The sequence below is a fragment of the Dermacentor andersoni genome, chromosome 10 (genome assembly GCF_023375885.2).
Source record: "Dermacentor andersoni chromosome 10, qqDerAnde1_hic_scaffold, whole genome shotgun sequence".
NCBI classification, from domain to species: domain Eukaryota; kingdom Metazoa; phylum Arthropoda; class Arachnida; order Ixodida; family Ixodidae; genus Dermacentor; species Dermacentor andersoni.
Window position 1 is genome coordinate 7,226,969 of NC_092823.1, and position 25,336 is coordinate 7,252,304.

General features: G+C 47.3%; 1 protein-coding gene across 4 annotated transcripts in view; it reads right to left on the minus strand.

The window, feature by feature from the left end:
* LOC126519689 (methylosome protein WDR77-like) overlaps positions 1–25,336 on the minus strand; it is a 262,463-nt gene that overhangs the window by 222,542 nt on the left and 14,585 nt on the right. For 3 of the 4 annotated variants that reach the window (XM_050169051.3, XM_072284883.1, XM_055065355.2), the window contains exon 2: positions 19,798–19,983. The exons of the other annotated variant lie outside the window; for it this stretch is intronic. In XM_050169051.3, the coding sequence (XP_050025008.1) occupies positions 19,798–19,983 (186 nt within the window). The remainder of the gene's footprint in view (positions 1–19,797; positions 19,984–25,336) is intronic. 4 annotated transcript variants of the gene reach the window in all.

Consider the following 25,336-nt stretch of genomic DNA (forward strand, 5'->3'; position numbering starts at 1 on the left):
TTGGGTCATCGTGTGAGTGCAAGTGGTCTTGCCTCACTAAAGTCAAAGGTGGATGCTGTGATTAAAGCACAAGCGCCTGCCGATGTAGTCTCGCTGCGGTCTTTCCTTGGTCTCGTAGGGTATTACTCCCATTTCCTTCCCAATTATGCAGAGGTGGTGGAGCCGCTGCGACGGCTTCTTCGTAAAGGACAGAAGTTCGTGTGGGACCAGAGCACCGAGGAGAGTTTTTGCAGGATCAAGCAGATGCTATCATCAGGCGGGGTGGTGGCTGTGTTCAACGAGTCTTTGCCTGTACAAGTGACCATTGACGCCTCAGCATATGGACTGAGAGCTCTGCTACAGCAGGTAGTCGACGAAGTACGTACAGTGGCATTCGCTTCGAGGGCACTAACTCCAACAGAACGCAAGTACTCTACCGGGGAACGAGAGGCGCTGGCATGTTTATGGGCGTGCGAACATTGGCACGTTTATCTGTGGGGCCGCAAGTTTGTCTTACGAACTGATCATCAGGCTTTGGTGACACTGCTGTCCACAAATGGGGTTGGAAGACGCCCACTGCGTATTGAACGCTGGTGTGCTAGACTGTTGAGATACAACTTCACTGTGTAGTACACAAGGGGGAACACCAATGTCGTTGCGGATGTGCTTTCTAGGTTACCTTTGACCTCTCCAGAGGATGAACTTGTGGAGGAAGTAGTTCCTGTGGTTTCCAGCATGATCACTAAGAGTGAGTAGCAAGCAGCAACAGCTGAGGATTCATTACTAAATGAGGTGGCGCAGCATGTTATGTCCCGATGGCCGGAAAAGGGCCATTTAGCTGGAAAACTAAGGTTCTTTTTTCGTATACAAGAACTGTCGCTTAGAGACGGGCTACTGTTTCCCCCAGCGACACTCACTTCCAGGCTGGTCATGATGGCACATGAATCGCATCTAGGCATTGTAAGGACCAAACAACGGTTGAGAGAACAGTACTGGTGGCCTGGAATGGACAGTGATGTTGAATCTCTCGTTAGGAATTGTGCTAACTGCAAAGCAACAGATAAATCTGCAAAAACCGTAATGGCCCATTGGAGCCAGTAAAGTGGCCCGAGAAGCCGTGGGAAAAGCTTGGAATCGACATCGTTGGGCCGATGGAGCGAGCCCCTCCGGAGTGCAGGTTTGCAATCACTATTATTGATTACCACAGCAAGTGGCCCGAGGTGGCATTTGTGTCCACAATCACTGCGCAGGCAGTAATGAAAGTGCTTTTGGAACTTTTTGCGAGAGAAAGGTACCCAAAAAGCATTGTGACTGACAATGGGGGTCAGTTTATGTCGACATGTTTTGAGCAGTTTTTACTAGATCGGGCAATCCAGCATTGCGTTACAACATTGTATTACTTGCAATGCAATGGTCAGATTGAGAGGTTCAACCGCGTTCTCAAGGAATATATTCAGGTTGCGGCATTGGAACGAAGACCACTCAAGGAGGCAATCTGTGATTACCTGGGTGTTTACAGGGCCACCCCACATGCAACTACAGGAGCTTCATCGGCTTACCTACTGCATGGAAGAAGACCCAGAACAAGATTAAACGTTGTTGGCCTCCCAGAAAGGAAATTTTTCGAGGAGCCGCATGTCGCCATGGAAAAGTTGAAACAGCGCGTTAAGGAGCAGCAACAACGAACAAAAAAGTACACCGATGAAAAACGAGGTGCCAGAGCGTCTACCATTGAGCCAGGAGATTTCGTAAGTATAAAGCCAGGCGGACCAAAGACAAAACACAAGTTTTCTTTGCCGATCCAGGTGAAGAGACGAGTGGGCACGAATTTGTTTTTGCTGGCAAACGGTACGAAATGCAACGCATCAAAATTAACAGTAATGGGTAAAGTAGAGACAGGACAGGCACAAGTACTAGCTGACGCGGTTACAGCGCAATGCAGTGCAGCCTCAGGGTTTTCCTGTGACCTGGATCTTCACATAGGGAAGATGGCGGAGCAAAATACCCCTACTACCGTCAAGAATCCATGTGAAATGCTGCCATCAGAAGATATCCAGGGAAGCGCCAACCATTCTGACGGTGCACAGCCCACAGTAACGGAGTCTATACTAGAGGTTCCCGATCAGCAGGACAATTCTCGGTCACAGTTAGCCACAACCACAGCACCACCTCGCACCAGGCCGGAACGAACAAGAAGAGTGCCAGCACAATATCAAGACTACGAGCTTACCCGACTGTAAGAACGTCGTTCATGTCATGTGCTGTGAAGTGAGTGCGCGAAAGTGAATTGATTTTATATCCTTTCTCTTTTTTATGAGGGGGGAAAGTGTTGTGTATAGGGGGCGCTGTCAATTGTATCAGTTGTATATAAGTGATTGCCATGAGAATAAAGTTCAGTTCCGTGGTTCTCCGTCAATGCATAGTCTTGTCTTATCGTTCAGCGCTTCACGTCACTACAGTTACCTCGGCACCTTTTAATTCATAAGGGGCTATGCTACTCTATAGCAATTTACAGCCGTGAACGAGCGAGCATATATATATTGTGAAGCTCTTATTTGTTCTTGCATTTCTGAATGCACACGCGGATGATCGCATTCCACGCACGGCCCCTGCGCTGCAGCCGCTAGCCGACGTCGCGGCCGACGTGTATGCGTGTGGCAGCGCCCCCTGGCAGTTTCCTTCCAAAGCGCCATGCACGAGCCGGCGCGTTCATCACACTTCCCAATTCTAGCCACTGTAATTCAGGCGCTTCGTAAGACCATTCGTCTGCGGGTTGTAGGCAGTTCTCCTCCTGTGGCTTCTCTGACTGTATTGCAGAATGACTTGGGTGAGCTCCATTGTAAAGGCCATTCCTCTGTCAGTGATGAGGACTTCTGGGGCGCCATATTGCAGCAAGATGTTCACAACGAAATTTCACCACTTCAGCTGTGCTGCCTCTTGGCACAGCCTTTGTGTCAGGGAAGCGGGTTAGGTAGTCCATCGCCACGACAATCCACTTATTCCAGATGTTGACATTGGAAAGGGTACCAACAAATCCATCCCGATATGCTCAAATGGTCAGCAAGGAGGCTCGATCAGCTCTAGTAATACTGCTGGCCTTGTTGGTAGCATCTTCTGTTGCTGACACTCTCAGCACGTCTTGACGTAATGGGCGACGTCGGCGGTCACGCACAGTCAGTAATACCTTTCCAGTATCCTCGATAGCTTCTGGGAGAATCCAAGATGTCCAGCAGTTGGATCGTCATGTAGGGCGTGCAGTACTTCTGGACGTAGTGCTGAGGGAACAAGAAGGTAGTTGGTGTGGACTGGTGAGAAGTTCTCCTTTACAAGTAGGTTGTTTTGAAGCGAGAACGAAGACAATCCCTGCTTAAATGCCCTAGGGACAATGTCGGTGTTCGCTTCCAAATGCTCAACGAGGCTTTTTAGCTCTGGGTCTGCTCGTTGCTGTTCAGCGAAGTGTTCCGAGCTTACTATTCCAGGGAAGGCGTCGGCATCATCGTGATCTTGCAGCGGCAGGTCAATGGGGGTGCGTGATAGGCAATCAGCATCAGAGTGTTTTTGTCCGTACTTGTAGGTTACAGTGATGTCATATTCTTGCAGTCTGAGGCTCCACCGCGCCAACCATCCTGGAGGGTCCCTTACATTCGCTAGCCAACACGATGCATGATGGTTGCAGACGACTTTGAACGGCCTGCCACATAGGTAAAAAATTAAATTATGGGGTTTTACGTGCCAAAACCACTTTCTGATTATGAGGCATGCCGTAGTGGGGGACTCCGGAAATTTCAACCACCTGGGGTTCTTTAACGTGCACTTAAATCTAAGTACATGGGTGCCACATAGGTAAGGGCGGAATTTCGCTGTAGCCCAAATGATGGCGAGGCATTCCTTTTTAGTCGTAAAATAATTGCCTTCCGCTTTTGACAGCGACCGGCTAGCATAAGATATCACCCGTTCAAGTCCGTCTTTCCTCTGGACTAGGACGGCACCGAGGCCTAGGCTACTGGCGTCAGTGTCGATTTCGGTATCAGCGTCCTCATTGAAGTGCGCAAGTACCGGTGGTGACTGCATGCATTCGATTCATTTCTGAAAATGCATCGGCGTTTCCCATTTGAACTCAACATCACAATTAGTTAGATGTGTCAGCGGCTCAGTGATGCGTGAAAAGTCTTTGACAAAGCGCCTGTAGGTACACATGCCAAAGAATCTACACACTGCCTTCTTATCGATGGGCTGCGGGAACGTTGTGATGGCAGCTGTCTTCTGCGGGTTTGGGCGGACTCCAGATTTGCTGATGACGTGGCCAAGGAACAGAAGCTCATCGTAAGCAAAGCAGCACTTTTCGGGCTTCAAAGTGAGCCCTGATAACTTGATGTTCTCTAGTACTGGCGCAAGCCGCCTAAGGTGGTCGTCTAAATTTCCAGCAAAGACAACGACATCATCCAAGTGAACAAGACAGATCTGCCATTTCAATCCTGTTAACATTGTGTCCATCACATGCTGGAACATTGTAGGCGCCGAGCACAGTCCAAATGGCATAACCTTGAACTCATAGACGCCATCTGGCGTGACGAAAGCAGTCTTTTCGTGATCTCTCTCATCAACTTCTATTTGCCAGTAGCCAGATCTGAGGTCCATCGATGAGAAATATTTAGGGTTGAAGAGCCGATCCAATGCGACGTCTATCTGTAGAAGGGGGCCTACGTCCTTCGCGATCTTGTTCAGTTGAAGATAATAGATGCAGAAACATTGGGTTTCATCCTTTTTCTTAGCCAGGACTACAGGAGTTGCCCATGGGCTTTTCGACAGCTGGATTATGTCGTCGCGCAGCATTTTGTCGACTTCTTGCTAATAGGTTCACGTTGTCACGTCGAAACTCAGTAAGGGCTTTGGCGGAGTGGTCGAGCACACTCTTCGGTTAATATGCGATGCTTAGCGACTGGTGTTTTTCGAATCCTTAATGATGTCAAAAACTCGTCTTTGTATTGTCGGAGAAGACTTCTGAGCTGTTCCTGCTTACTCATGGGGAGACTTGGATTCATGTCGAAGTCTGGTTTGGGAACTATGGTCGTCGGGGTAGATGAGGTAGAATCTGAGAGGACAAACGCATTGCTGGTTGCCACGATTTCCTCGATGTATGTGATTGTCATGCCCTTGTCGATGTGCTTGAACTTCTGGCTGAAGTTAGTTAGCATCACGTCCGCTTTCCCTCCGTGCAGTCGAGCGATTCCTCTTGTGACGGAAATTTCCCGATCAAGCAGTAGAACTTGGTCGCCCTCAATGATGCCTTCTGTGTAAGCAGGTGTTTCGATGCAGACAGAAATAACGCTGGAGCGCGGAAGGATGCTCACTTGAACTTCGAGCACACTCAAGGTGTGGCGACTACAAGAGCTCCCCGGCGGTATCGCTTTATCTTCCGGCAGCGTTATCGATTTCGACTTCCGGTCGATGATTGCGCCGTGTTGGTTCAGGAGTCCGTGCCAAGAATAACATCTCATGAACACTGTTGAAGGATAACGAAGGTGGCAGGGTAAGTCCGGTAAAAAACAGTATTCTTTGCGTGCAGATTCCAGTCGCCATATTGAGGTGTCCTCCAGCAGTCTGAATTTAAGGGCCTTCTACTGCAGTCTTAACTTTCTTCAACTGGGCAGTGATGTGTCCACTCATAACGGAGCAATTGGCTCCGTTATGAGCGGTGACCACGTGGCTGCCGAGAACCATGTCGAGGTCGGTGGTTCGTTGTCTTGAGTTACAGTTAGGTTAGATGGCTGCATCGCGTTGACCTGTGGCTGGTATATGGCATCTTACAGTCGTTTTTTGTCGACGCGTTCTTTACTTCCAGACTTCATCAGGATGGCGCCGTCTCGTTGATATGTTGTCGAGACAGGATTTTCGCCGCCTTTGTCGGCGGCAGAGGATCTTCGTCAGTTCGACGAACAGCAACCGCACCTCCATCGGTTGGTGCTTTTAGTTTTCCAGATATGGGCTCGCCAAGTGGCCCCGTGCTCGGCCAGTGTATGGTCGGCGTTGCGGCAACAGTTAGTGGTCTGGTGAGGGCGAACGGGATGGCCGTCGAGGACTCCACTGAGTGATGGCGAGGTTGTCGGCAATGTCATGTGGGCGCCCCCCAAGCTGTGGACGCGGCTTGTTTACGGCGAACCCTCTCAGTCCAAAGCTGCGACAAGGGCATCGGTGGATGACGGAATCGCCATGGCGCGGGCGCTGAGGTGGACCTTAATGGCGGGCAACAGCGGCATAGGTCATTACTTTCGGCACAGGAAGTGGCGATTTGGGCTGTACTTCGGAAACACCCAGTGACCGTCGAAGCTGGTCCTTGACCATGTCAGTGACTGAGGACACCTGAGATTGCAACAAAGGAAACATCTTGCACAGTTCTTCACGCACAATGGCCCTGATGGTCTCTTGGAGGTCACCAGAGCCCAGTGCCTGGATGGCGCACTGTGGCATGAGCACTTGGCGGTTATATTGCCTAGTGCACATTTTCAGAGTTTTCTCAATAATTGTTGCCTTTGTCAAGAACTTAGCTACAGTCTTCGGTGGGTTGCAGATCAGTCCGGCAAAGAGTTGCTTTACACCTCGCATCAAGAAGCGGACTTTTTTCTCCTCTATCATTTCCGGGTCGGCATGTTGGAAAAATCGGGTCATCTCTTTCGTGAAGATGGCGATGGTCTCACTGGGTAGTTTCCCTCAGGTTTCCAGCAGAACTTCGGCCCTTTTTTTCGGACAGCGCTCATGAAGGTCCTCATGAAGTTACTGCGGAACAGGTTCCACGTAAGAGTGGACTCCTGGTTCTCGAACAAAGTCCTCGCGGCATCTTCCAAGGAGAAGTACACATGGCGTAGCTTATCCTCAGAGGTCCAGTTGTTGAAGGTTGAGATTCTTTCGAAGGTTTCGAGCCAGGTTTCCAGATCCTCCGACAAAGCTCCACGGAAGGTAGGGGGCTCCCTGGGTTCCTGAAGCACAATGCGGGACACTGGGGCTGCCATTGTGGTTGTTGAGCTAGCCACGGTCTTCCTGGTCATATGAGGCTGAAGTCCACGCTCCTGGGGCAGTCCTTGCAGTCTGCGGTTAGCTCGCTGGTCTTGGGTGACGTAGGTACTGTTTTCGAGTTTCGGGCTTGGATCCTTTGCAGGGACGTTCGGTACATGAGCATAAAGCACCTTCATCAGATGTCACGTAGTAGTGATGGTGAAGAAGGCAGCAAAACTGTGATTGACGAAACTAGCATTTTATTGGGCAAACTTGTGCCTCAAAAGCAGGCTACACTCAAAGCACGATAGTGGCGAACACAGTCGGCGATCGTTGAAAATCTGATCTCCCGGTCAAGTGCGTTGGCTTTTATACACGAACCGTCGAACGTTCCAGAGAAATCGCTGGTGCCCGCATGTCCTCCAGAAGGTTCTACACCATTCATGTCACGCATACATGCAATCAGATTACACAAGGTTCGGTGACAACAGGCAGCGGATAGAACCATCGATAACATTCCAGAAACTTCCGATACATGCAGGCACGTCCGGCGCTAAGCAACTTGTTTGTTAGATGGTGAAAAGCGCTCACCCGGAAAAGGTGAACAAGTCCACGTGTCAATATAAAAATCACTCTACAGAAACAAACATGATAAAACTATTGAGAATACAGGAAAAGCTGAAAGTGATAGACAATGCAACTGTTCTAGCACCTACCGACCCACTATTTAAATAATATAGGATAATCAGGGTGAACGACCTCTATCAAAACATACTATTATGAGAGTACTGTCTTGGTTGCAAACGCTCAAACATCCTGTTTATGGAGATGGTGTATTCTTGCTTAAAGAAAAAAAGTATTAACCAAGAAAAACATAAATGCAGAAAGTTCCTTATTTTCGCAGCAGTTATGGCTTTCAAATGCTTTGTGTACTCTTCCATGAATTCTAAATCATTACAATTGTGAAGGAATAGAGTTGTCTCAGTTAAGTGCAGCAGACTTGGCGGTGCTTTCTTTTATAAACTAGGTAGTGTTTACTTAAGCTTAGGAGATTTTAGCAGCTTCCATTGTTAAATGACTGTTTTTCAGCTCTCATTCTTCCGGCTTTACTATTATTTAAAACAATGTAGACCTACAAAAGAATTCAGTGATGCTGTGCTGTTTATCAGCTGCTGCAATTATTGACAAAGGGGGCAAAAGACCCCTCAAGCCGTCTTTTCAATGCCTTTTCCCTCCGCCTCCTGTTGCACTGTACTGTGACGAAGCAACTAAAGCAATCAACCAATCGATCAGTAAAGTCGGCAGTCATTCAGGACTAGTCCCCTTCACCATTGAAGTGCCACATGCTTTCCAGCCATCCACCCAGTTGCAGACGAATCGTTGGGATGCTGCCTGGCCGCCACACACTGCCACAATTCGCCAGTGAATCTCCACAGTGCTAACGCACTCCTCCCACAAGAATCACATCGTTAGGCGCTGCCATTGCCGGTCCCTCCACTTGGCTACTACGTGCAAGGGGAACATGAGCACTGGCGACCACAAAATGGATACTGCCGTCTGGTGCAGAAACCGACTCCCCACAACTCATGACAGGCACGCTGACAGATAGGCTTTTGCACTGCATGAGCCACCCTATGTCGTATTAAATCTGCTACTTCTGTGCTGCCACTTAATCACCCGCTTTATAAATTCCTTTGTAACCCAATGCATGATTTCGTATTAACTATGTACTTTGCAAGATACCGTGAGCCATGCTGTTATGCTTTAACCCTTTCGCTGTCACGGACATACTGGTACGTCATCGCGCTTCCCCCCCACAGTGTCACTGACGTACCGGTACGTTCTCTATCGCGCGTTCAAAATTTCGCGCCTGAGCGCAAAGCTGGCGCTCTCGGACTTGGCCACGCCATCTGTTGACTCTTCCGACAAGTTCGTATTTTTGCCCCGACCTATGTTAGTACATGTATTGAAGAGTACAGTGCGACTGCCACGCCCCCCTCTCTTTTTGCTGAGTGGCGAGGTGGCTCCACGTTCGCTGGATCATGCGTCGCGCGCGTATGGTTATGGGTTCAAGGGTTGTTCTGCCATCTCCGCCGGTTTGAAGGTTTTTATTTTTCTTCTGTTGGTGCGTCTGCTACGGCGCGTCAAGTTCAGGCGCACGCGTCGCCGTTGCCTCTCCGAAAAGAGTGACTCGATTGCTGCTTTCGCTCTCTCGCCGCACCCTCGCTTCCGACTTGCAGCAGTAAACGTAAAGCCCTTCGAACTTTCTTTTAGCCTTTTTCCATCTCCCTCTTCTTGATCGCACAACGTCCCATTTATCTCCGTTGCGCGGGCGACTGAAAGCGCATCCTCCCTGCGCGCGGTTACTTTCGGATAGCTGAGCGGCGCGAGACCTTCGTCTGTTCATTGGAGCGGTGGCTCATACCGATTCATAATACGAGCCGAGCTCGGATTTGGACTCGGACAGCGTCTAACGCGACGAAGAGATGAGTTCCGCATCGTCAGATTCGGATGTTGAACGGATGTTATAGTCAGGCTGATGATGATGATGATGTTTACTAATAACAGCTGCAGAACATTCAAATGTGCATATTGCATTGACTATGTTATTTGTATACCAATCATAATCAAAAATAAATTGCTATGTTCATTCCCTGTTATGCTCGCTCCCTGAAACCAAGCCGACACTGGGGGTGCGTCACAGCCAGAAAGGTCCGACAGCGAAAGGGTTAAAGGTCCAAACGCCCGGCATCGGCTCAACCTCCAGGATCCCCCTTTCTCCAGACATGGCTAAGCCGCGCACGGCTACACGCGGGAGGGTCCAACCCTCGTGTGCTCGGGTGCGTGGTGTCGCAACACACTGAACGCCTGCTTACGCAGATGCCCCTGCGGGGAAAATGAAAGAAAGAAAGCCCCGTGCACGGTACATCATCACTCCATGCCAGCTACCCAGTAGGTTAGGTTTGTCATTGTGCCATTGTGCCCAGCAGAATTGCAGATAAAGTAAGATTCCTTGTTCACTTTTACTCACAGGTGACTGGAAGCATACTTAAAGTACACACAGAACTTGCCCTCGCCTCCTAGTTTCCTAACTCGTATGATGAAATCTGCAAACTTGCTTTCCCCATGCGGTGAGATGTTTGGCAGAGTACTGCTTGCCCTACTGAACACCGGTTGAACAATCAGATTAGCAGCAAGCAATGAGCAAGCCTTTATGTCCCTGACTGCAGCTAAAAGTGCGAATGGCTGCGTGACCTGTAGCATTCCAAGCCATACGCAACAAACCGAATGTCACATGTTCCGATGCCTAGTGAAGTTTTAAAACGCGTGATTTCCAGTAAGTGGTCTTCTCGTACCAAAATATATTGTATTTACCCATGTAATCATCGCTCTCGCATAATGCTCGAATCCCCACATTGCCCACTTTCTATTTTGAGCAACCATTGTACCCTCAAAAATTACTGCAGTGATTGCCATCTGCTTGTTGCGGTGCACGGCAGCCGATCAAGCAGTTGTTACCTTTTCTTTTTGTTTTTGACGCCCTTCTGCCACGGCATGTGCAACAGCGCAGATGTGCTCGGAAGTCTCTGAATTCAGCAGAAAAAGCACGGATAGCGCGAGAAAGGCAGACAACACAAGCACAATTTACGGTATATAAATTGGTGACATTTAGGAAAAAGTACTTTTGACAAATAATCTACTTATGCAGTTCCTGTTTGTGTAGAGTGAGTGATCTTATTTCAAAGGCTATTGTGAGGACATCCCATTGGACGCCTGTGTCATGGGGAGGTAGAGAAACTATCTTTCACGAAAGCAACTAAAACGGCTGTCGGCGAAACTTGCAAAACATCTGAGGGCTGTGCGCAAGGCTACGCACGAGTGCTTGCGATGGTAACTGTAATCATAACACTTGTGCAATGAGTGCTAGCAGTGGTGAGCGCGTGTACATTACCTAAAGCGAACGTTCTGTGCTACCGCTTATTTTACCATTTCGCTGTACTGGGACTCTGAAACTCAAATGATGTGACCTCCAATACCATGTGCACGGGCTCTCTAGTGGGTGCACCCGCAACAGCATGGCACATGTGCACATGATTTCGGTCCCAATAAAACACCTGCGTACTATGCTGTCTATTTTATAGGCGTTTTAACACCGCTAGAAAACTGCCAATTACCAATGAAATCGGACAATGATGATTCAATTCAACAGCCAAATCGAATAGGCCATTATTATGTTTGTTTGATTCAGAAAAAGGTGCACGGCACCACAACCGAAAAGGTGCAGGGGGTGCCAATTATGGTGTGCTGGGCTGCACTCACTCACTGCAAGGTTCAAGGGTGCACCGTTCAATCGAGCATGGGGGTGCAGGGTGCACCGCTGCACTTTGGGGAATCGAAGGCCTAGGTGCAGTGCACCGTGAATAGGTGCAGAAGATGCAGAGAAACTTGGCTGAATCGAATAGGCCTATAATATACGCCATTCAGATTTCGCACATCCCTACTAGTATTTCAAACATCTCCACAGTACACCTGCAACCTTCAAATTTATAGCTGCTGTCCCCGCAACAGGGACCTACGACTGCAATATATTTGGGTAAACAACCAAATAAGTGGACATCAGCAATTGACTGATGGCAAACGTTGAAACATACCCATAAAACAAAGATTTTTTTATGTACGCACATACACATATTCATCACGTTATCGAGCGACATTTATCAGTTCAATCATAATGCATTTTCTTTTTTACTTTTTATCTGCAGAGAATACAGTCACATGCAAACAGTATTCTTTGGGTTGTATTCCTTCCTTCACATGTTTGCTAGTCGAATTCTTCATGTATACGTTGCTTAGGCAGTGTGAGCACATGAAATGCAGATGATTTCTGTGTAATATCATAATTGCAGGACGCATATTTGTCCTAAGTGGTAAACAAGCAGGTGCGTCATATGGGCACCAATATGGATACTTATGTGAAAGAATGCAACAGCAATTGTTGCATGTTTATCTGTACTAGATGATATAAATAGTATCCTCCTCAAGTTTCTCTCACAGCCCATCCCACACCAATAGCAAGCTAAAAGCATACACGAACATGGACGAAGGAATCGGAAATAATTCTGCACCACTGCTGCATGAGGCAATCCCGGTATTATCACGTGGCTTCATGTCCGGGAGTGCTTACGTCTGCGCTTCATCCATGGGCCATACAAACCGAAAATCTCAGCTATATATGACATCTGCATTCTGGCATCTGAACACTGCAAATACTGACGACAAGAATTGCAAGGGCTTTGTCCGCATGCTTGGGCATGGCAACAAATGCCAAAAACCTTTCTGCCAGCTCGTCGGACAATAGGAAGCACGATATCTTTCTAAAGGGAGAGAAGGCAATGTCCCACGCACGCGAGAAGGGAAGCAGGTCATAGGCAGAAAGTAAGGAGACTCTCCGGCTGCATCTACTTACATTGACTTTTATGTGGATAGCGTCTGCTCACCTTCCTTCAGCTTTTGATGCATTTTTGGTCAACAGGAATTGCTGTTAGTGTGGGGGAAGGAGACAGCTTTCGCAGCTGTTACTGTAATAAATGTATCACACAAGGTGAACATTTGAACTATTCCATGGCAGGCGTCCATCATCAGTCGGCATTCCTGAAAGTGGTCACGCTCTCATGTACTAGCTCAGATAAACACTGCTTAGCTTCGGCTATTGCAGGAGCTGGCACTCATGCTCCAGGACATGGCCAATAGCCCAGGCACATTCATTCGCCATCCAAATCCCCGTTCATGCAGTTTGCAAACAGCTCCAAAAAAAGAAAAAGAAAGCTGTGGCCCTTACATAGATATATGTTTTGGGATGCATGAGGCTAATAGTGCTTTAGTTGGCTACACGCAAAGCCTTTCTGTCGCACATGTATATAAAAGCACACATTCTGGCACACTGCAAGGCGTGCAAAAGGGCCAAAGTAATGGAAACAAGCTTGCCAGGGACTTCTGAACGCAAGGAAATAGGCATCAGGTTACGTGGCACATGCGTTTGAAACAAAGCTGGTTTCAGCGGTGCACACAACTCTAATTTCTATGCATGTGCACATGGTCCAGGTAGCTTACAAAAGCACTGCGACTTCTTCAAGCAGTTGGGCCTCGCCACCCCACTGTTCCACGCAACCTAACAGTGCCGGTGACAACCTTTCTCGAGGAAGTCACTCCACGAATGAACTCTTCTTTTTAATTTTTACTTAGGCGCTCTGTCGTAAATATTTCATTTTTACTCTATATTCTACTAGTTTTACGCCTTCTCTTTTAACACCACCCCTCCTCCATGGCTGACCACTATTCAGGTGCAAGCAGACTGTTACTGCGGTCAGCAGCAATTTCCTTCCCTTTCTACCTATGTGTTTATACGCATAAAGCTACATTTACCATTTCAAGCCTAAAACGTTCATTTAGCAGGCCCGTGCTTTGCAGAATGTTACAAAAAGAAAAAAAAGGTAAACACTAGGAAGAAAAAGAAACAAAACTAGTTGACAATCAACGTCACTCAATGTTCCGCCCATTTCAGCCTTCGCCTGTCTTTATTATTATAAGTGCTGTGTTCTGCCGAGGTAGTGAGCACTGCAGTCTACAGGCCATCTACCGAGATGGTTTTCGAAGCAGCGGCATGCACTCACATGACAGCCACATCAAAAGCAACAATGACGAACCACTATCACGCCTATAGCCACCATCATCAGCAGCTATGAGCATTTTACATAGAGAAAGGTTCGACCAAGCAATTGTATAAGGTATCAGCAGGGAGAAAGCCGCCACGCATTAACGATTGTGTCTGCTAAGTATTACATCCCTATGCACCACAGAAAGAGCTTAAATTTCAAACCAAACGTTCACCCTTCTCCTTGGAAGCACTGTGCTCCCAGCCGGAGAGTCGATGTATATCGTGCAAGTGTCTCTAAGTACATGGCAGGGCTGTGATGTTGGTCATAGTGACATGTGACTTACAGAATTATTCAAGGGAACATCAGTCACTTGTTTATTCTGTTTCTTCAACAGACGAACTAAAGTTTAGAGAAATAATAAAACATACAAATGGAATGTCTGTGTGTCCTTTCTTTGCTTTGAGCAAAATGAGAACAAAGTGAAAGTGGGAGGCAACGTTTCGACAAGTGGACTTGTCTTCTTCAAGGCAAGTCAGTTATTAAAACGTTGGCTCATCATCTTGAATTTCCATTGCCCGCTTTCCCGCTGTTTTCCCTTGCTTTACGTTGTACCATAGCAAGAGAGATGTACTTCAATTTTGTCTGCTTGTTCCCATGTTGTGCATTTGCGCATGCAGAGAGAGAAAGTATGTAATTTTCTACCCTGTTCCACTGCACTACCGCTTGCGTCTGCCTCAGTGTTCGTGTAGCACTGACTTATACACCAGTCAGGTGTTCTCGTGCATGGACTGTAAGATCATGCACTGCACGAAACGAGACAAATGCAACAGCTCACGTAAGAGACCGTTAGTTGAAGTGTGCCGTGCAGCCAGGCACATACCCAGAGGGGGCGCCCCCCCCCCCTTAAGTTAAGCGACATACCTCCTCCCCCCCCCTTCCCGCCACCACTCCTCACACACATTCCTAAAGCGCCAACAAATCAATCTATTTGGCAGTCAACATTTTGCTGCCTTTTACAGCGAACGCTGTATATAAATAACCTTCTGTAGTTTTTTGGGCGTCCGTCAACAAAAAATCATCATGTAGGCGATCCTAGTGATAGTGCACAAAGGGTCCATGCTCAATGGCACATACCCCTGTGGGCTCAGGAACTTGTAACGTGCCCTTCAAAAACTTCGGGATGGGGCCACGTATGGGGAGTGTTTAACGCCTGCTTCACTTCCACCACGGGCCATTTGGGTTGGCCCACGTATGGGGAGTGCTTAACACCTGCTTCACCTTTGCCACGGGTCGGCCCAGCATTGCACTACCTTCGGGCCGACCCCCAGCGGAGGTGAAGCATCTTGCTCTTCGTTTGAGAGCTTTGACTGTCATCAGCTCTCGCTGCCATTCCATCTTCACAGAGTGGAATGGTTGTCAATTTTCGTACTCTTTTTAGATGGCGGTAGTTATCGGCATATTCTGGGGTGTGATGGCCAGTTTCCTCGTCTATTTGGTGACGGATCGATTAACCTGAGATGAGTTCAGTTGTCACCATCTATTTAACCATCACGCGCATCGCTGTTCCTTCGTTAGTTCAGCCTTCTTTGCTTAGACTCATCCAGGGACCAGGAAAGGGATTTGGTTCGTAGTCAGCTGGTCTGTATACTCGCGAAAAGTTTCAGCCTGAGAAAACACCAGTTCCATTTAACTTTTCCTTTTGCTTCATTATTACCTCTAGTGACGACCCGCCGCGACGCTGGCAGATCCTGGGAACCATATACCCGCAATATGGGTTAGATAAGGAGGAAAACAAAATACAGTAAACTCTCAGTTGTACGAACGTCGGTTTATCGAATATTTCAGAATAACGAACTTTTTAAAAATCCCCGGCAGTTTTCTTATAGAATCTATGCAAAAATGTTTCACATAAACGAATTTCGGAACAGTCAATATTTCAGTTTAACGAACTCACTCAGAGGACCAAGGCTTACACTGCACTGCACTACAGGCGCAACCGATGCCTGCCCTCATCAAACCGCCGCTCCAGCGGCAATGTAACGTCGCTGGCGCTACAACGCCCCTGAGGCAAAGCGGCAGCGTGGAAAACGAACGGCAACGAGGCCTGGCCTCCGAAATCGCCCGCACAAAACGAGCAAGCGTGTAATCTCGGAGGCCATAAACAAAATAACATCGCTGGCGTTTACAACGCCGCCAGAGCAAAGTGGCGATCTGTCACACCACAAACCACGTGGTGTGTGTGTTTTTTTTCCCAACTGGCTAGTCGTGGCATGGTCGTCGTCTCTTTCTTTGCAGTCTCGTCGGTTCCGCGTGTGCACACAAAGGCAGCATTATAACTGTTATGAACCTTGTACTTGTTGATATGTACAAATTCCATTTCACACATTTCTAACACTTTGGATGCCATGTCTTTTGCTCCATGAATTGCACTTCAAACATTTGACTCTGTATGCCATGTCTTATGTTGGTCTAGTGAAGATTCAGTTTAGTGAACTTTCAGCTAAGTGAACTATTTCCTTCGGTGCCTTGAAGTTCACGCAAGTGAGAGTTCACTGTAATGCGAAACAGCGTCCATCATCAGACCCTGCAATAACCGTTAAACCCATAACAGAGTGTCTACCAAGCTGACATTTCCAAATTCCCTGAGTTTTTCAGGTTTTCCCTGAGTACCTTTGCAAAATTCCCTGAGTGATGCAGAACTGTGTTTTATGTCAAGATGGGCTGAAACCATATCGCCAGATGCTGCCACTCTCTAGTAAACATATCAAGTCGAACATTCCCTAATACGAATAAAAAGGAGATGCATAAAAAGCAAATATTTTCAAATATGAGCTCTTTCTATCAACTGATAGCAAGCTCAGTGGTATGAGGCCCGAACTTAGTCACAATTGAGATTCTCTCTGAACAGCCCGTAAGTCAACCTCAACTGTCCTGACATACTCTTATCCCGTGCAAGTCGCTTCAGTGTTGTGTTTCACTGCTTAAAAGAGTTTATTTTGGTTTGGATGAGAGGCACCTGCATCTCGGCATCAGCCAACACTGGTTTTTGAGCTCAAGCTCCTTCAAAACGGGGGCAGCATGCTTCCTTTCCCGTTCATTCCTCAGTGCGTAGGTCCTTTCTGTTCTTGTCCTCCTTCCACCACTTGTTTGCCCCATGGACCATTTGAAGCATCTTCTTGGTCAGTTGCACAGTCTACGTACGATTTTTCGAAATCCCTAGGAGCCGCGAAAATGCACGAAAAATTGGCCAGTTGGAAAAAAAAATTCATGTCATTCACTGCCCTTAAGGGCTCAAACCGGCACAGGCACATTCGAAAACGCTCTGAAGGCCTGTCGGTACACATATTAGGCATATCGGTGCTCGTACTGTGACAGGAAATACAGGGTGCATGCTTGTATAATTAAGGAATGTATACTGTCCCGTGGCATAGCCCCTTCCCACGCTTGTTATGCTTCACTGCAATACTTTTGCGTATGCTTCACCAAGTAACATTTCTGTACAGAGGCAAAGCTGACTTTCGGGAACCGGCATTATGCAACGCTATGTGCTTTCCAAGCTTCTAAGCCAATCACGAGGACCACAAAGGCGGAGTCCGTGCCATTGCTGACCGCGGCGAATTCTTTCAATAAAAAACACGGCACCCATGGCGAGAAGCTTCATAGCGAATGTCGAAGCAGCTAGGCCTAGTGTTGCCACAGTGGTGGCTATGGCTGCCAGTGGATCTGCGTGCGAGAGTGCCGGTTCGAGGTGGCGAGGTAATCAAAATGGCAGCGGTGGTGGCTTTGATTAATGCCGTTTCGGACCTGAGGTCACGGCAAAACGTCTGGGAAATCGGACGGCGAAGAGCTCTTGCGTCCAAAATTTCAGATATTCTGATACACTAACTCTATGGGGTACGTTGTGGTGCCGCGAAGCCGTCCAAATTATCAGGAATCCATAAAGTCGGTCGCTGACTGTACACTGGCAACTCCTCCAGCAGAACACAGGGCGTCAAACACGATTCATTACGGTTCCTGTCTGTTACTCGAGCAAGCATTACCACGACTTTCGACCCTTTCAATAAAATTACGGCTAATTTTCCCTGATAGAGGCACAAGTTCCCTGAGAATTCCCAGTTTACCCAATTGGTAGACAACCTGCAATAAGCAATATGACTGTCACCCGTTACCTCCTGTGGCTTTTCCTTAACTGTACAGCAGCAATTTTCGTGCTAAATTGGCAACTGGAAGCAAGAGTCGCAAGGAGTTGAGAAATTAAGCGATCTACTAAAGGAAAGAGTCAAGGCAACAGCCAAACAGGAAGGAAAAGCGAAAATTAATAAATTTAATTGTTGTTTGTGAAAGTATTTATGGATCAACGTCGTCTTATTTAAAAAGTAAGTATATAGAGAGAACACGGCCGGAAGTGGAGAATGATTCCTTGTGTCTTGAATGACGCTTCTACAGTTATCAGACGAGCCGCCTGACGTAGCCACTTCTCTGCTGTGCATACGTGGATGTTTTTCTAACCTTCCGTGGTGGGTGCAGTACGTCTAGAATCCCAGCGTCCTGCGCTCTATGCGGCTGTATGGGACTGATGACCACGCATCATTACGCAACTTCCCAAATAACAACACGAGTTGGTTTTGACACTTGGTAGAACAGTAAATGAGGGATCCAAAAGAACTGTGATTGTTCCGCAAATATACATTTCTCTATAATTCTTGCAGAGGTAATTCAAGAAACGCTACTAGAAATCCTTATTTAGCATTTTCGCTCGTTAATTGTTCTTTGCAGTGTTTGCCAAGTAAAGGAGAGGTGTATCTCACAGGCATACCTGTGAGGTACACCTTATTTCAGTTCTCTTTTGTGGGTTCACGCGTCTTTATGGCGAATGGTGGGCATTATTCACATTTGTATAGTAAAGGTAGCTTCCCCGTTCCTCATTTGCACCCCCCCTCCCGAAAAAAAAAAAAAAGACAGAAAAAAAGAAGGCATGACGTATGCATCACACAATCCTCAAGCCCCGGTATGGGACAGCGCAGGGAAGGAATCTCACCTGCAGAGGCTAGACGGGGGCAAGTGGAAAGATTGTCAGTGTTGGCGGTGATGCTCGCCTCCTGAAATCATGGGTTCGGGGCAGTGAAATATTTATATCTCGGCTATTAATGAACCAATTTGAAAAACTATTGTGGTAGAACGCTCCCTAGGAGGCACGTAACAACTTCCAGCATATAACCAAAATTTTCTATGTGGCCTGGTGAGGAACCCTTTAAAGAATTATTAATCTCATTTCATGTACTATTATTATTACTTGTAACAATATGTCAACTGTATATTGCTATTTAGAAGCACTGTATCTTTATTTTATTGTGAAAGCAATTATATGGACACTCCAGGTGCATCTCCGCCTTCGTTGATGGTGTCACCGTGATCTTCCGTATGAAGTCATGACTGCACGCCCTATGCTTCGGGTGTGAGAGAAAGCATGTGAGGGTGAACTGAGGATGGTGGCTCGATCTTATGCACACAAGGGAGGAAGGCTGGAAGGAAACATGCCTTCTTTGGGGGGGGGGGGAGAGAGAGAGCGTTCTACTGCAGCAGCGGCTGCTTTTGACGCGTCTGCATGGGCACCATCTTAAAAGCGAAAAAGCGATGTATGATGAGTACAGGATCCAGGCACGCCGAGGGCTGATAGCTTTGTGCCCAGTGTATTTTCATCACTTAGTTAACATTGAAGCGACAAGCAGCACAAAGGCCAATTGGCTGGCCGCTGCTGCGATAAAATAACTGTACAGCACCGCAGAACAAGGGCAGACGAAAAGAACAGACAGGACAAGTGCTGCCGCTGCCACTCTTCCTCCCGCCAACATTTTGACAGTGAGTGTCTACAGTCATAGAGTGCGATGTGTTTATCTCTGGCATGTGTGTGCCTGACACCATGGTTGTTAATTTAGTTCGGAAGCAAACAATCCCAAATTTATATATGCAATGAAAGTACTATCTTTACTTTGTATAGCTGCCTAATAATTTGCTATTGCAATGGAGCATTCGCCTTTTGGGCAAAACTGCAAATTTTTTGTAATTTACTTTCAGAAAGCCCACTACTGCGTTTTACTATAGTATTTTTTTCTGCATGATATAGGTACTTACTTGTGAATAAATATTCCACCTAATTTCAAAAACAACTGACCTGAGTCAAGGCCAAGCATGAAGCGACCTGGGTTCAAAGGCACAATGTCGGCCACAGTTGAGTCAGTGTTTACTGAGGCCACGCACTCCTCCAGGCTTGGAATGTCCTCCACCTTCTTGTAGAGGCGCACTGAACCTTCCCACTTGGTGCCAAACAAGTTGTTGCACGCCAGCACCAAGGACCCATCTGCATGTACACCATGCATTCCTAACATTCTCCGGTGTGTCAACCAACACAGTCAGCACAACAGGACAACTGAAGTGGACAAGGCCACTGCAAACTATTTACATAACTACCAACCTGCCTACCGTAACCCATCATAGATGACTGTTGCCTGCAGGTGACATACCAGAAAAAAATGACATTTTTCTGCAAGACCCTGGGGAAGAGGCTAAGAAGGCTGCTGTTTAAGAATGGTGGAGGGAGTGCACCAAGAATCAAGCAAGGAAACGATAGGCATAATGTCCAGAGACAAAAATAGGGCAGTATAAGTTAAGAGCAAACTGATGTAGCTGATATCCCAGTTAAGGAAAAAGTCGCTTTGGGCAGGTAACCGCTGGTCTGTTAGTGTTGGAAAATGAAGCGAAATGCAGCCGAGCATGGCAAAGGACTAGGTGGTAAGACGAGATTAAGAAAGTTGCATTGCATAGCATGGAGTTAGTTACCTGACATGAGACTCGAGAAGTGAACAAATAATAATAATAATAATAATAAAATGTTCGTTATAGTGCCCAGGAACAGCTATGAAGCCTTTGTACTGCTGTCCTTAAAAAATGATACACAAGACACAATGTCGAGAAAAGACGATGTGGTAAAGCGAGGAAGCCCAGGAGAAAAAGCTAAACGGCAAAGTTGACTAGCTCCTGCCCATACATATATTTTTTACAAGCACATAAATTGGCATACAGCATGGCACATCACTTACATAACAAAGTGAAAACAAACATGACTAATAGACAGTAATTGCAATGAGGAGAAGATAAAAAAATAATTAAGTACTCATACTGATGTCAAAGAAAAAGACAACATAGGTATTTTTGATAGTCATTCTATGCATGTACCTTGTAAAACTTTAATACCTGAAACTTTCATTTTATAGTTTGCATTCGTAGACTACATTGCAAAATGGAATACGCCATTGATTGCCTGTATTAAATTTTCTCTACCATTCATTTGTTTTTCTGACGCAACTTGTTATGGGCTTGAATGCCACTACGCTGCAGTTACCTCCTTGACTGGACACTCAGGATGAGGGCTAAGTTGGGTAGTGAAATGGGTAGCTACAAAAGATGGCCACAGGCTCAAGAAAGGTGTGCGCAAGTGTTAAGTTAATATCCTGACCCACAGCACCCACGCAGGAAAGCCGAAAGGAAAAGATGCTGCATGCACAGTGTAGTCCACTACTGAAGGGAACACGTGTAGCTCTGCTAGCTGCAAGTGCTGGTGAAGCTGTGTCAATGTACTGCACATGTGGGTAGAAAGGTGCCAGCAACTACAAGTCTCTTGTGCTGCAAAGCCTGGTGCTTCCATGCATGCCAGAGGGGAAAATTCCCATGCGCTCTACACACACTGTGCAAGCAGCCCAGGATTTGTGGATGCTGCGTGAGATGTGTTATCGCTAGCATGATTCCCATCCTTTCTTGCTCCCTCGAGGGCAGTGTACAGGACACAGTTTTATTTTCAGATCACATCTTCAACTTTTTTAAGTCAGCAAGGTACCAACAAGAGCTGCCACCTATGTGATGTAGAAAGACACAGAGCTGAGCTAGTTGGTAGGGATTCATGTTAGAAAATAAAGTCAACAGTCACTCTAGCCTACGCTAAAGTGGATGAAGGCGATAGCGTGTGCTCTCACGAGACACTCATTAAATTACTTGACGTTCTCATTGAAATGCATTGTTACTTCCTATTATTTGTTTTCTCCCACTAAAGGTTGCGGGTTCGAGTGCCTTATTAACTATCTTCACTAACTTTGTCCTAATTAACAACAAAGGTTGTAGGCTCGAGTGACTTCATTAACATTGCCCTAATTAGCACCGAATGATGAGTTCGGGTGCCTGAATTAACCCTACCTTAACTAACTTTGCCTTAACTAAAACCGAGGCTGTCGTTCGAATGCCTTAATTCAATTTGCTGTGATTAACACCGAAGTCATTTATTAGTTATATCTTAATTGCCTCCACCCTAATTAATGCCAAAGGGTAGCCATCACGTCGCCATCAAATGCCATCACGTCGTGATGGTTAGAGTGCTTGAATTAACGATATCTTAATTAACTATAATTAACACCGAGGTTGCGGGTTCAAGTACCTTAATTCAATTTGCTGTAATTAACACCAAAGGTTTAGGGTTTGAGCGTCTTAATTCACTTTCCCCTAGTTAGCACCAAAGGTAGAGGGTTTGAGTGTCTTAATGAATTCTGTCTTAATCAACTTTGTCCTAATTAGCACCAAGGGCTGTGGGTTGGTGTTAATATTGCCTTAATTAACACCAAAGATTGCGGGCATGAGTGCCTTAACACCAAAAGTTGTGGGTTACCATGTCTGAACCATGAACCATGTCTTAATTAGATTTGTCATAATTAATGCTAATGATTGTGGGTCCGAGTGCTTGCATTAACTGTATCTTAACACCGAGGTTGTGGGTTCGAGTGCCTTAATTCAATTTTCTGTAATTAACACCACAGGTGGTGGGTTCGAGTGCCTTAATTCCCTTAGCCTTAATTTGCACCAGATGTGGTGCAAATTTCTCTTGGCACCCATTCTGTCACCCTAATGGCCCAACGGTTATCTAATCTGTGCATTACATGACCAGCCCAGCGCCATTTTTTTCTCTTAATGTCAATTACAATATTGTTACGGGAAGGAAGAAGAATTCGTCTATTTACAGGTGGCTTTTAATGGCTGAGCCAACAAGCGTAGAGCATCGATACTGCTAAACACTTCCTTGTCGTCTCCAAGACCGCCATCAGCATCGTCTTCTTTCCACATTACCGACTGTGACATCACCCCCGTCGGAAAAAGCACCTGATTGGTGCAGCTCATCGGTCTGAGAAAGGTACGGTTTGAGACGGCTGACGTGGATGATGTCAGAGAGAGGTGAAGGCACCGTGGCATTCAGCGGAGACACTTCATATGTGACAGGGGTCACCTGGCGAAGGATGCGGTAAGGGCCATAGTATCGCGAGAGGAATTTTTCGGAAAGACCAACATGCCGAGTTGGATACCAAACTAGCACAAGAGCACCTGGTTCTTAGTTCACGTCGTGATGGCGCTGGTCGTAACGGCACTTCTGGCGTGTCTGTGATGCAGAAAGAAGAATGCGGGCAATCTGGCGTGCTTGGGTCGCTGTGGCTATTAAATCCCGAGTGTACTCTGTTGGCGAGTCGAGTGTGGTCGAAAGGAGAGTCTCGAAAGGCAAAGTCGGCTCACGGCCGAAGAGGAGATAGAAGGGTGAATAGCCAGCTGTGTCGTGGCGCGAGGAATTGTAGGGGAACGTGAGAAATGGTAGAGCAATGTCCCAGTCGCGATGATCGCAAGAAACATACATTGCTAGCATGTCAGTTATTGTGCGGTTCAGGCGTTCGGTAAGACCGTTAGTTTGAGGATGGTAAGCGGTAGTAAGTTTGTGTTTACTAGCACATGATCGAAGTAGGTCGTCGATGACTTTGGCAAGAAAGTATCTGCCGCGATCAGTGAGAAGTTGACGAGGTGCACCGTGATGCAAGATAACGCCGTGAAGCAAGAAATCAGCGACGTCTGTAGCGCAGCTGGTCGGTAGGGCTCTAGTAATGGCATAGCGAGTTTCATAGTCCGTAGCGACGGCAATCCACCTATTTCCGTCCTTGGATATAGGGAATGGTCCGAGGAGATCAAGGCCAACGCAAAAAAAAGGGTCGGTCGGTATATCCAAAGGCTGCAGCAGTCCGACAGGAGGCACAGCTGGTCTTTTTCGGCGTTGACACGACCCACACGCGGCAACATAGCGCTGGACAGAGCGGTTTAGACGGGGCCAGAAAAACCGTCGCCGAATTCGGTCATAGGTCCGCGTGACGCCAAGGTGTCCAGCGGTGGGAACGTCGTGCAGTTGCTGCAGTACAATCTGTTGCAGATGAGACGGAATGACGGTTAGGAGCTCGGGCCCGTCGGAGTGCATGTTGCGGCGATACAGGATGCCATTTTGTAGTACGAACATGTGAAGGGATGGGTCAGACGGAGCAGAAAGCAGGCGTTCGATAAAGGGGCGTAATGACTCATCGCGTCATTGTTCAGTGCCAATGTCTTGCAAGGCTGATAGCGAAAGAACGCAGATCAGTGCGACATCCCCTAAACCGTCCGGAACATCGACGGGATGACGAGACAGTCGGCGTCCTGATGTAGACGACCCGACTTGTAGACCACAGTGCATGTGTATTCTTGCAGCCGTAGGGCCCAGCGACCGAGGCGTCCGGTGGGATCCTTGAGGGAGGAAAGCCAAAAAAGGGCGTGGTGGTCAGTTGTAACTGTAAATGGTCGACCATATATGTGGGGTCGGAACTTGCCCACCGCCCAAATGAGGGCGAGGCACTCGCGCTCAGTAATCGAGTTATTGCGCTCGGCGGGAGAGAGGAGGCGACTGGCATAGGCGATAACACGGTCGTGCCCACATTGGCGTTGAGCTAAAACTGCGCCGATGACGTAGCCACTGGCGTCAGTGCGGATTTCTGTCAGAGCGGAGGGGTCCAAATGGGCGAGAACAGGAGGTGTGGTAAGCAGCGTGATGAGCTGCGAGAAAGCAGACGCTTGTTCAGAGCCCCAACAGAAAGGAACGTCTTTCTTCAGGAGGTCAGTAAGGGGACGGGCAACACGGGCGAAATTTTCCACAAACCTGCGGAAGTAAGAGCAAAGGACCATAAAGCTGCGAACATCTTTGGCACAAGTTGGTACGGGGAAATTCTGCACAGCATGAGCTTTAGCGGGGTCGGGGCGAATGCCTGACGAATCGACGAGGTGTCCGAGCATGGTTACTTGGCGGTGACCGAAGTGGCACTTGGATGAGTTGAGCTGTAAGCCAGCGGTGCAAAAAACAGAAAGAACAGATGAAAGTCTTTCAATCAAGATGAGCCGCAAAAGTTGAAGAGAATACGATGACGTCATCCAAGTAGCACAAACAGATGGACCATTTCAAACCACGCAAGAGCATGTCCATCATCCATTCAAAGGTCACCGGGGCATTGCACAAGCCAAATGGCATTACTCGGAACTGATATAGGCCGTCTGGTGTGATGAATGCGATCTTTTCACGGTCCATTTCATCCACGGCAATTTGCCAATATCCAGAGCGAAGGTCTATAGATGAAAAATAAGTGGCACCGTGGAGACAATCCAGAGCATCGTCAATGCGGGGAAGTGGATATACATCTTTCTTGGTGATCGTGTTTAGATGACGATAGTCAACGCAGAATCACCAGCTGTTATCCTTCTTTTTGACGAGAACAGGGGACGCCTACGGGCTGGAATAGTGTTCGATAATCCCTTTGGCAAGCATCTTGTCAACCTCG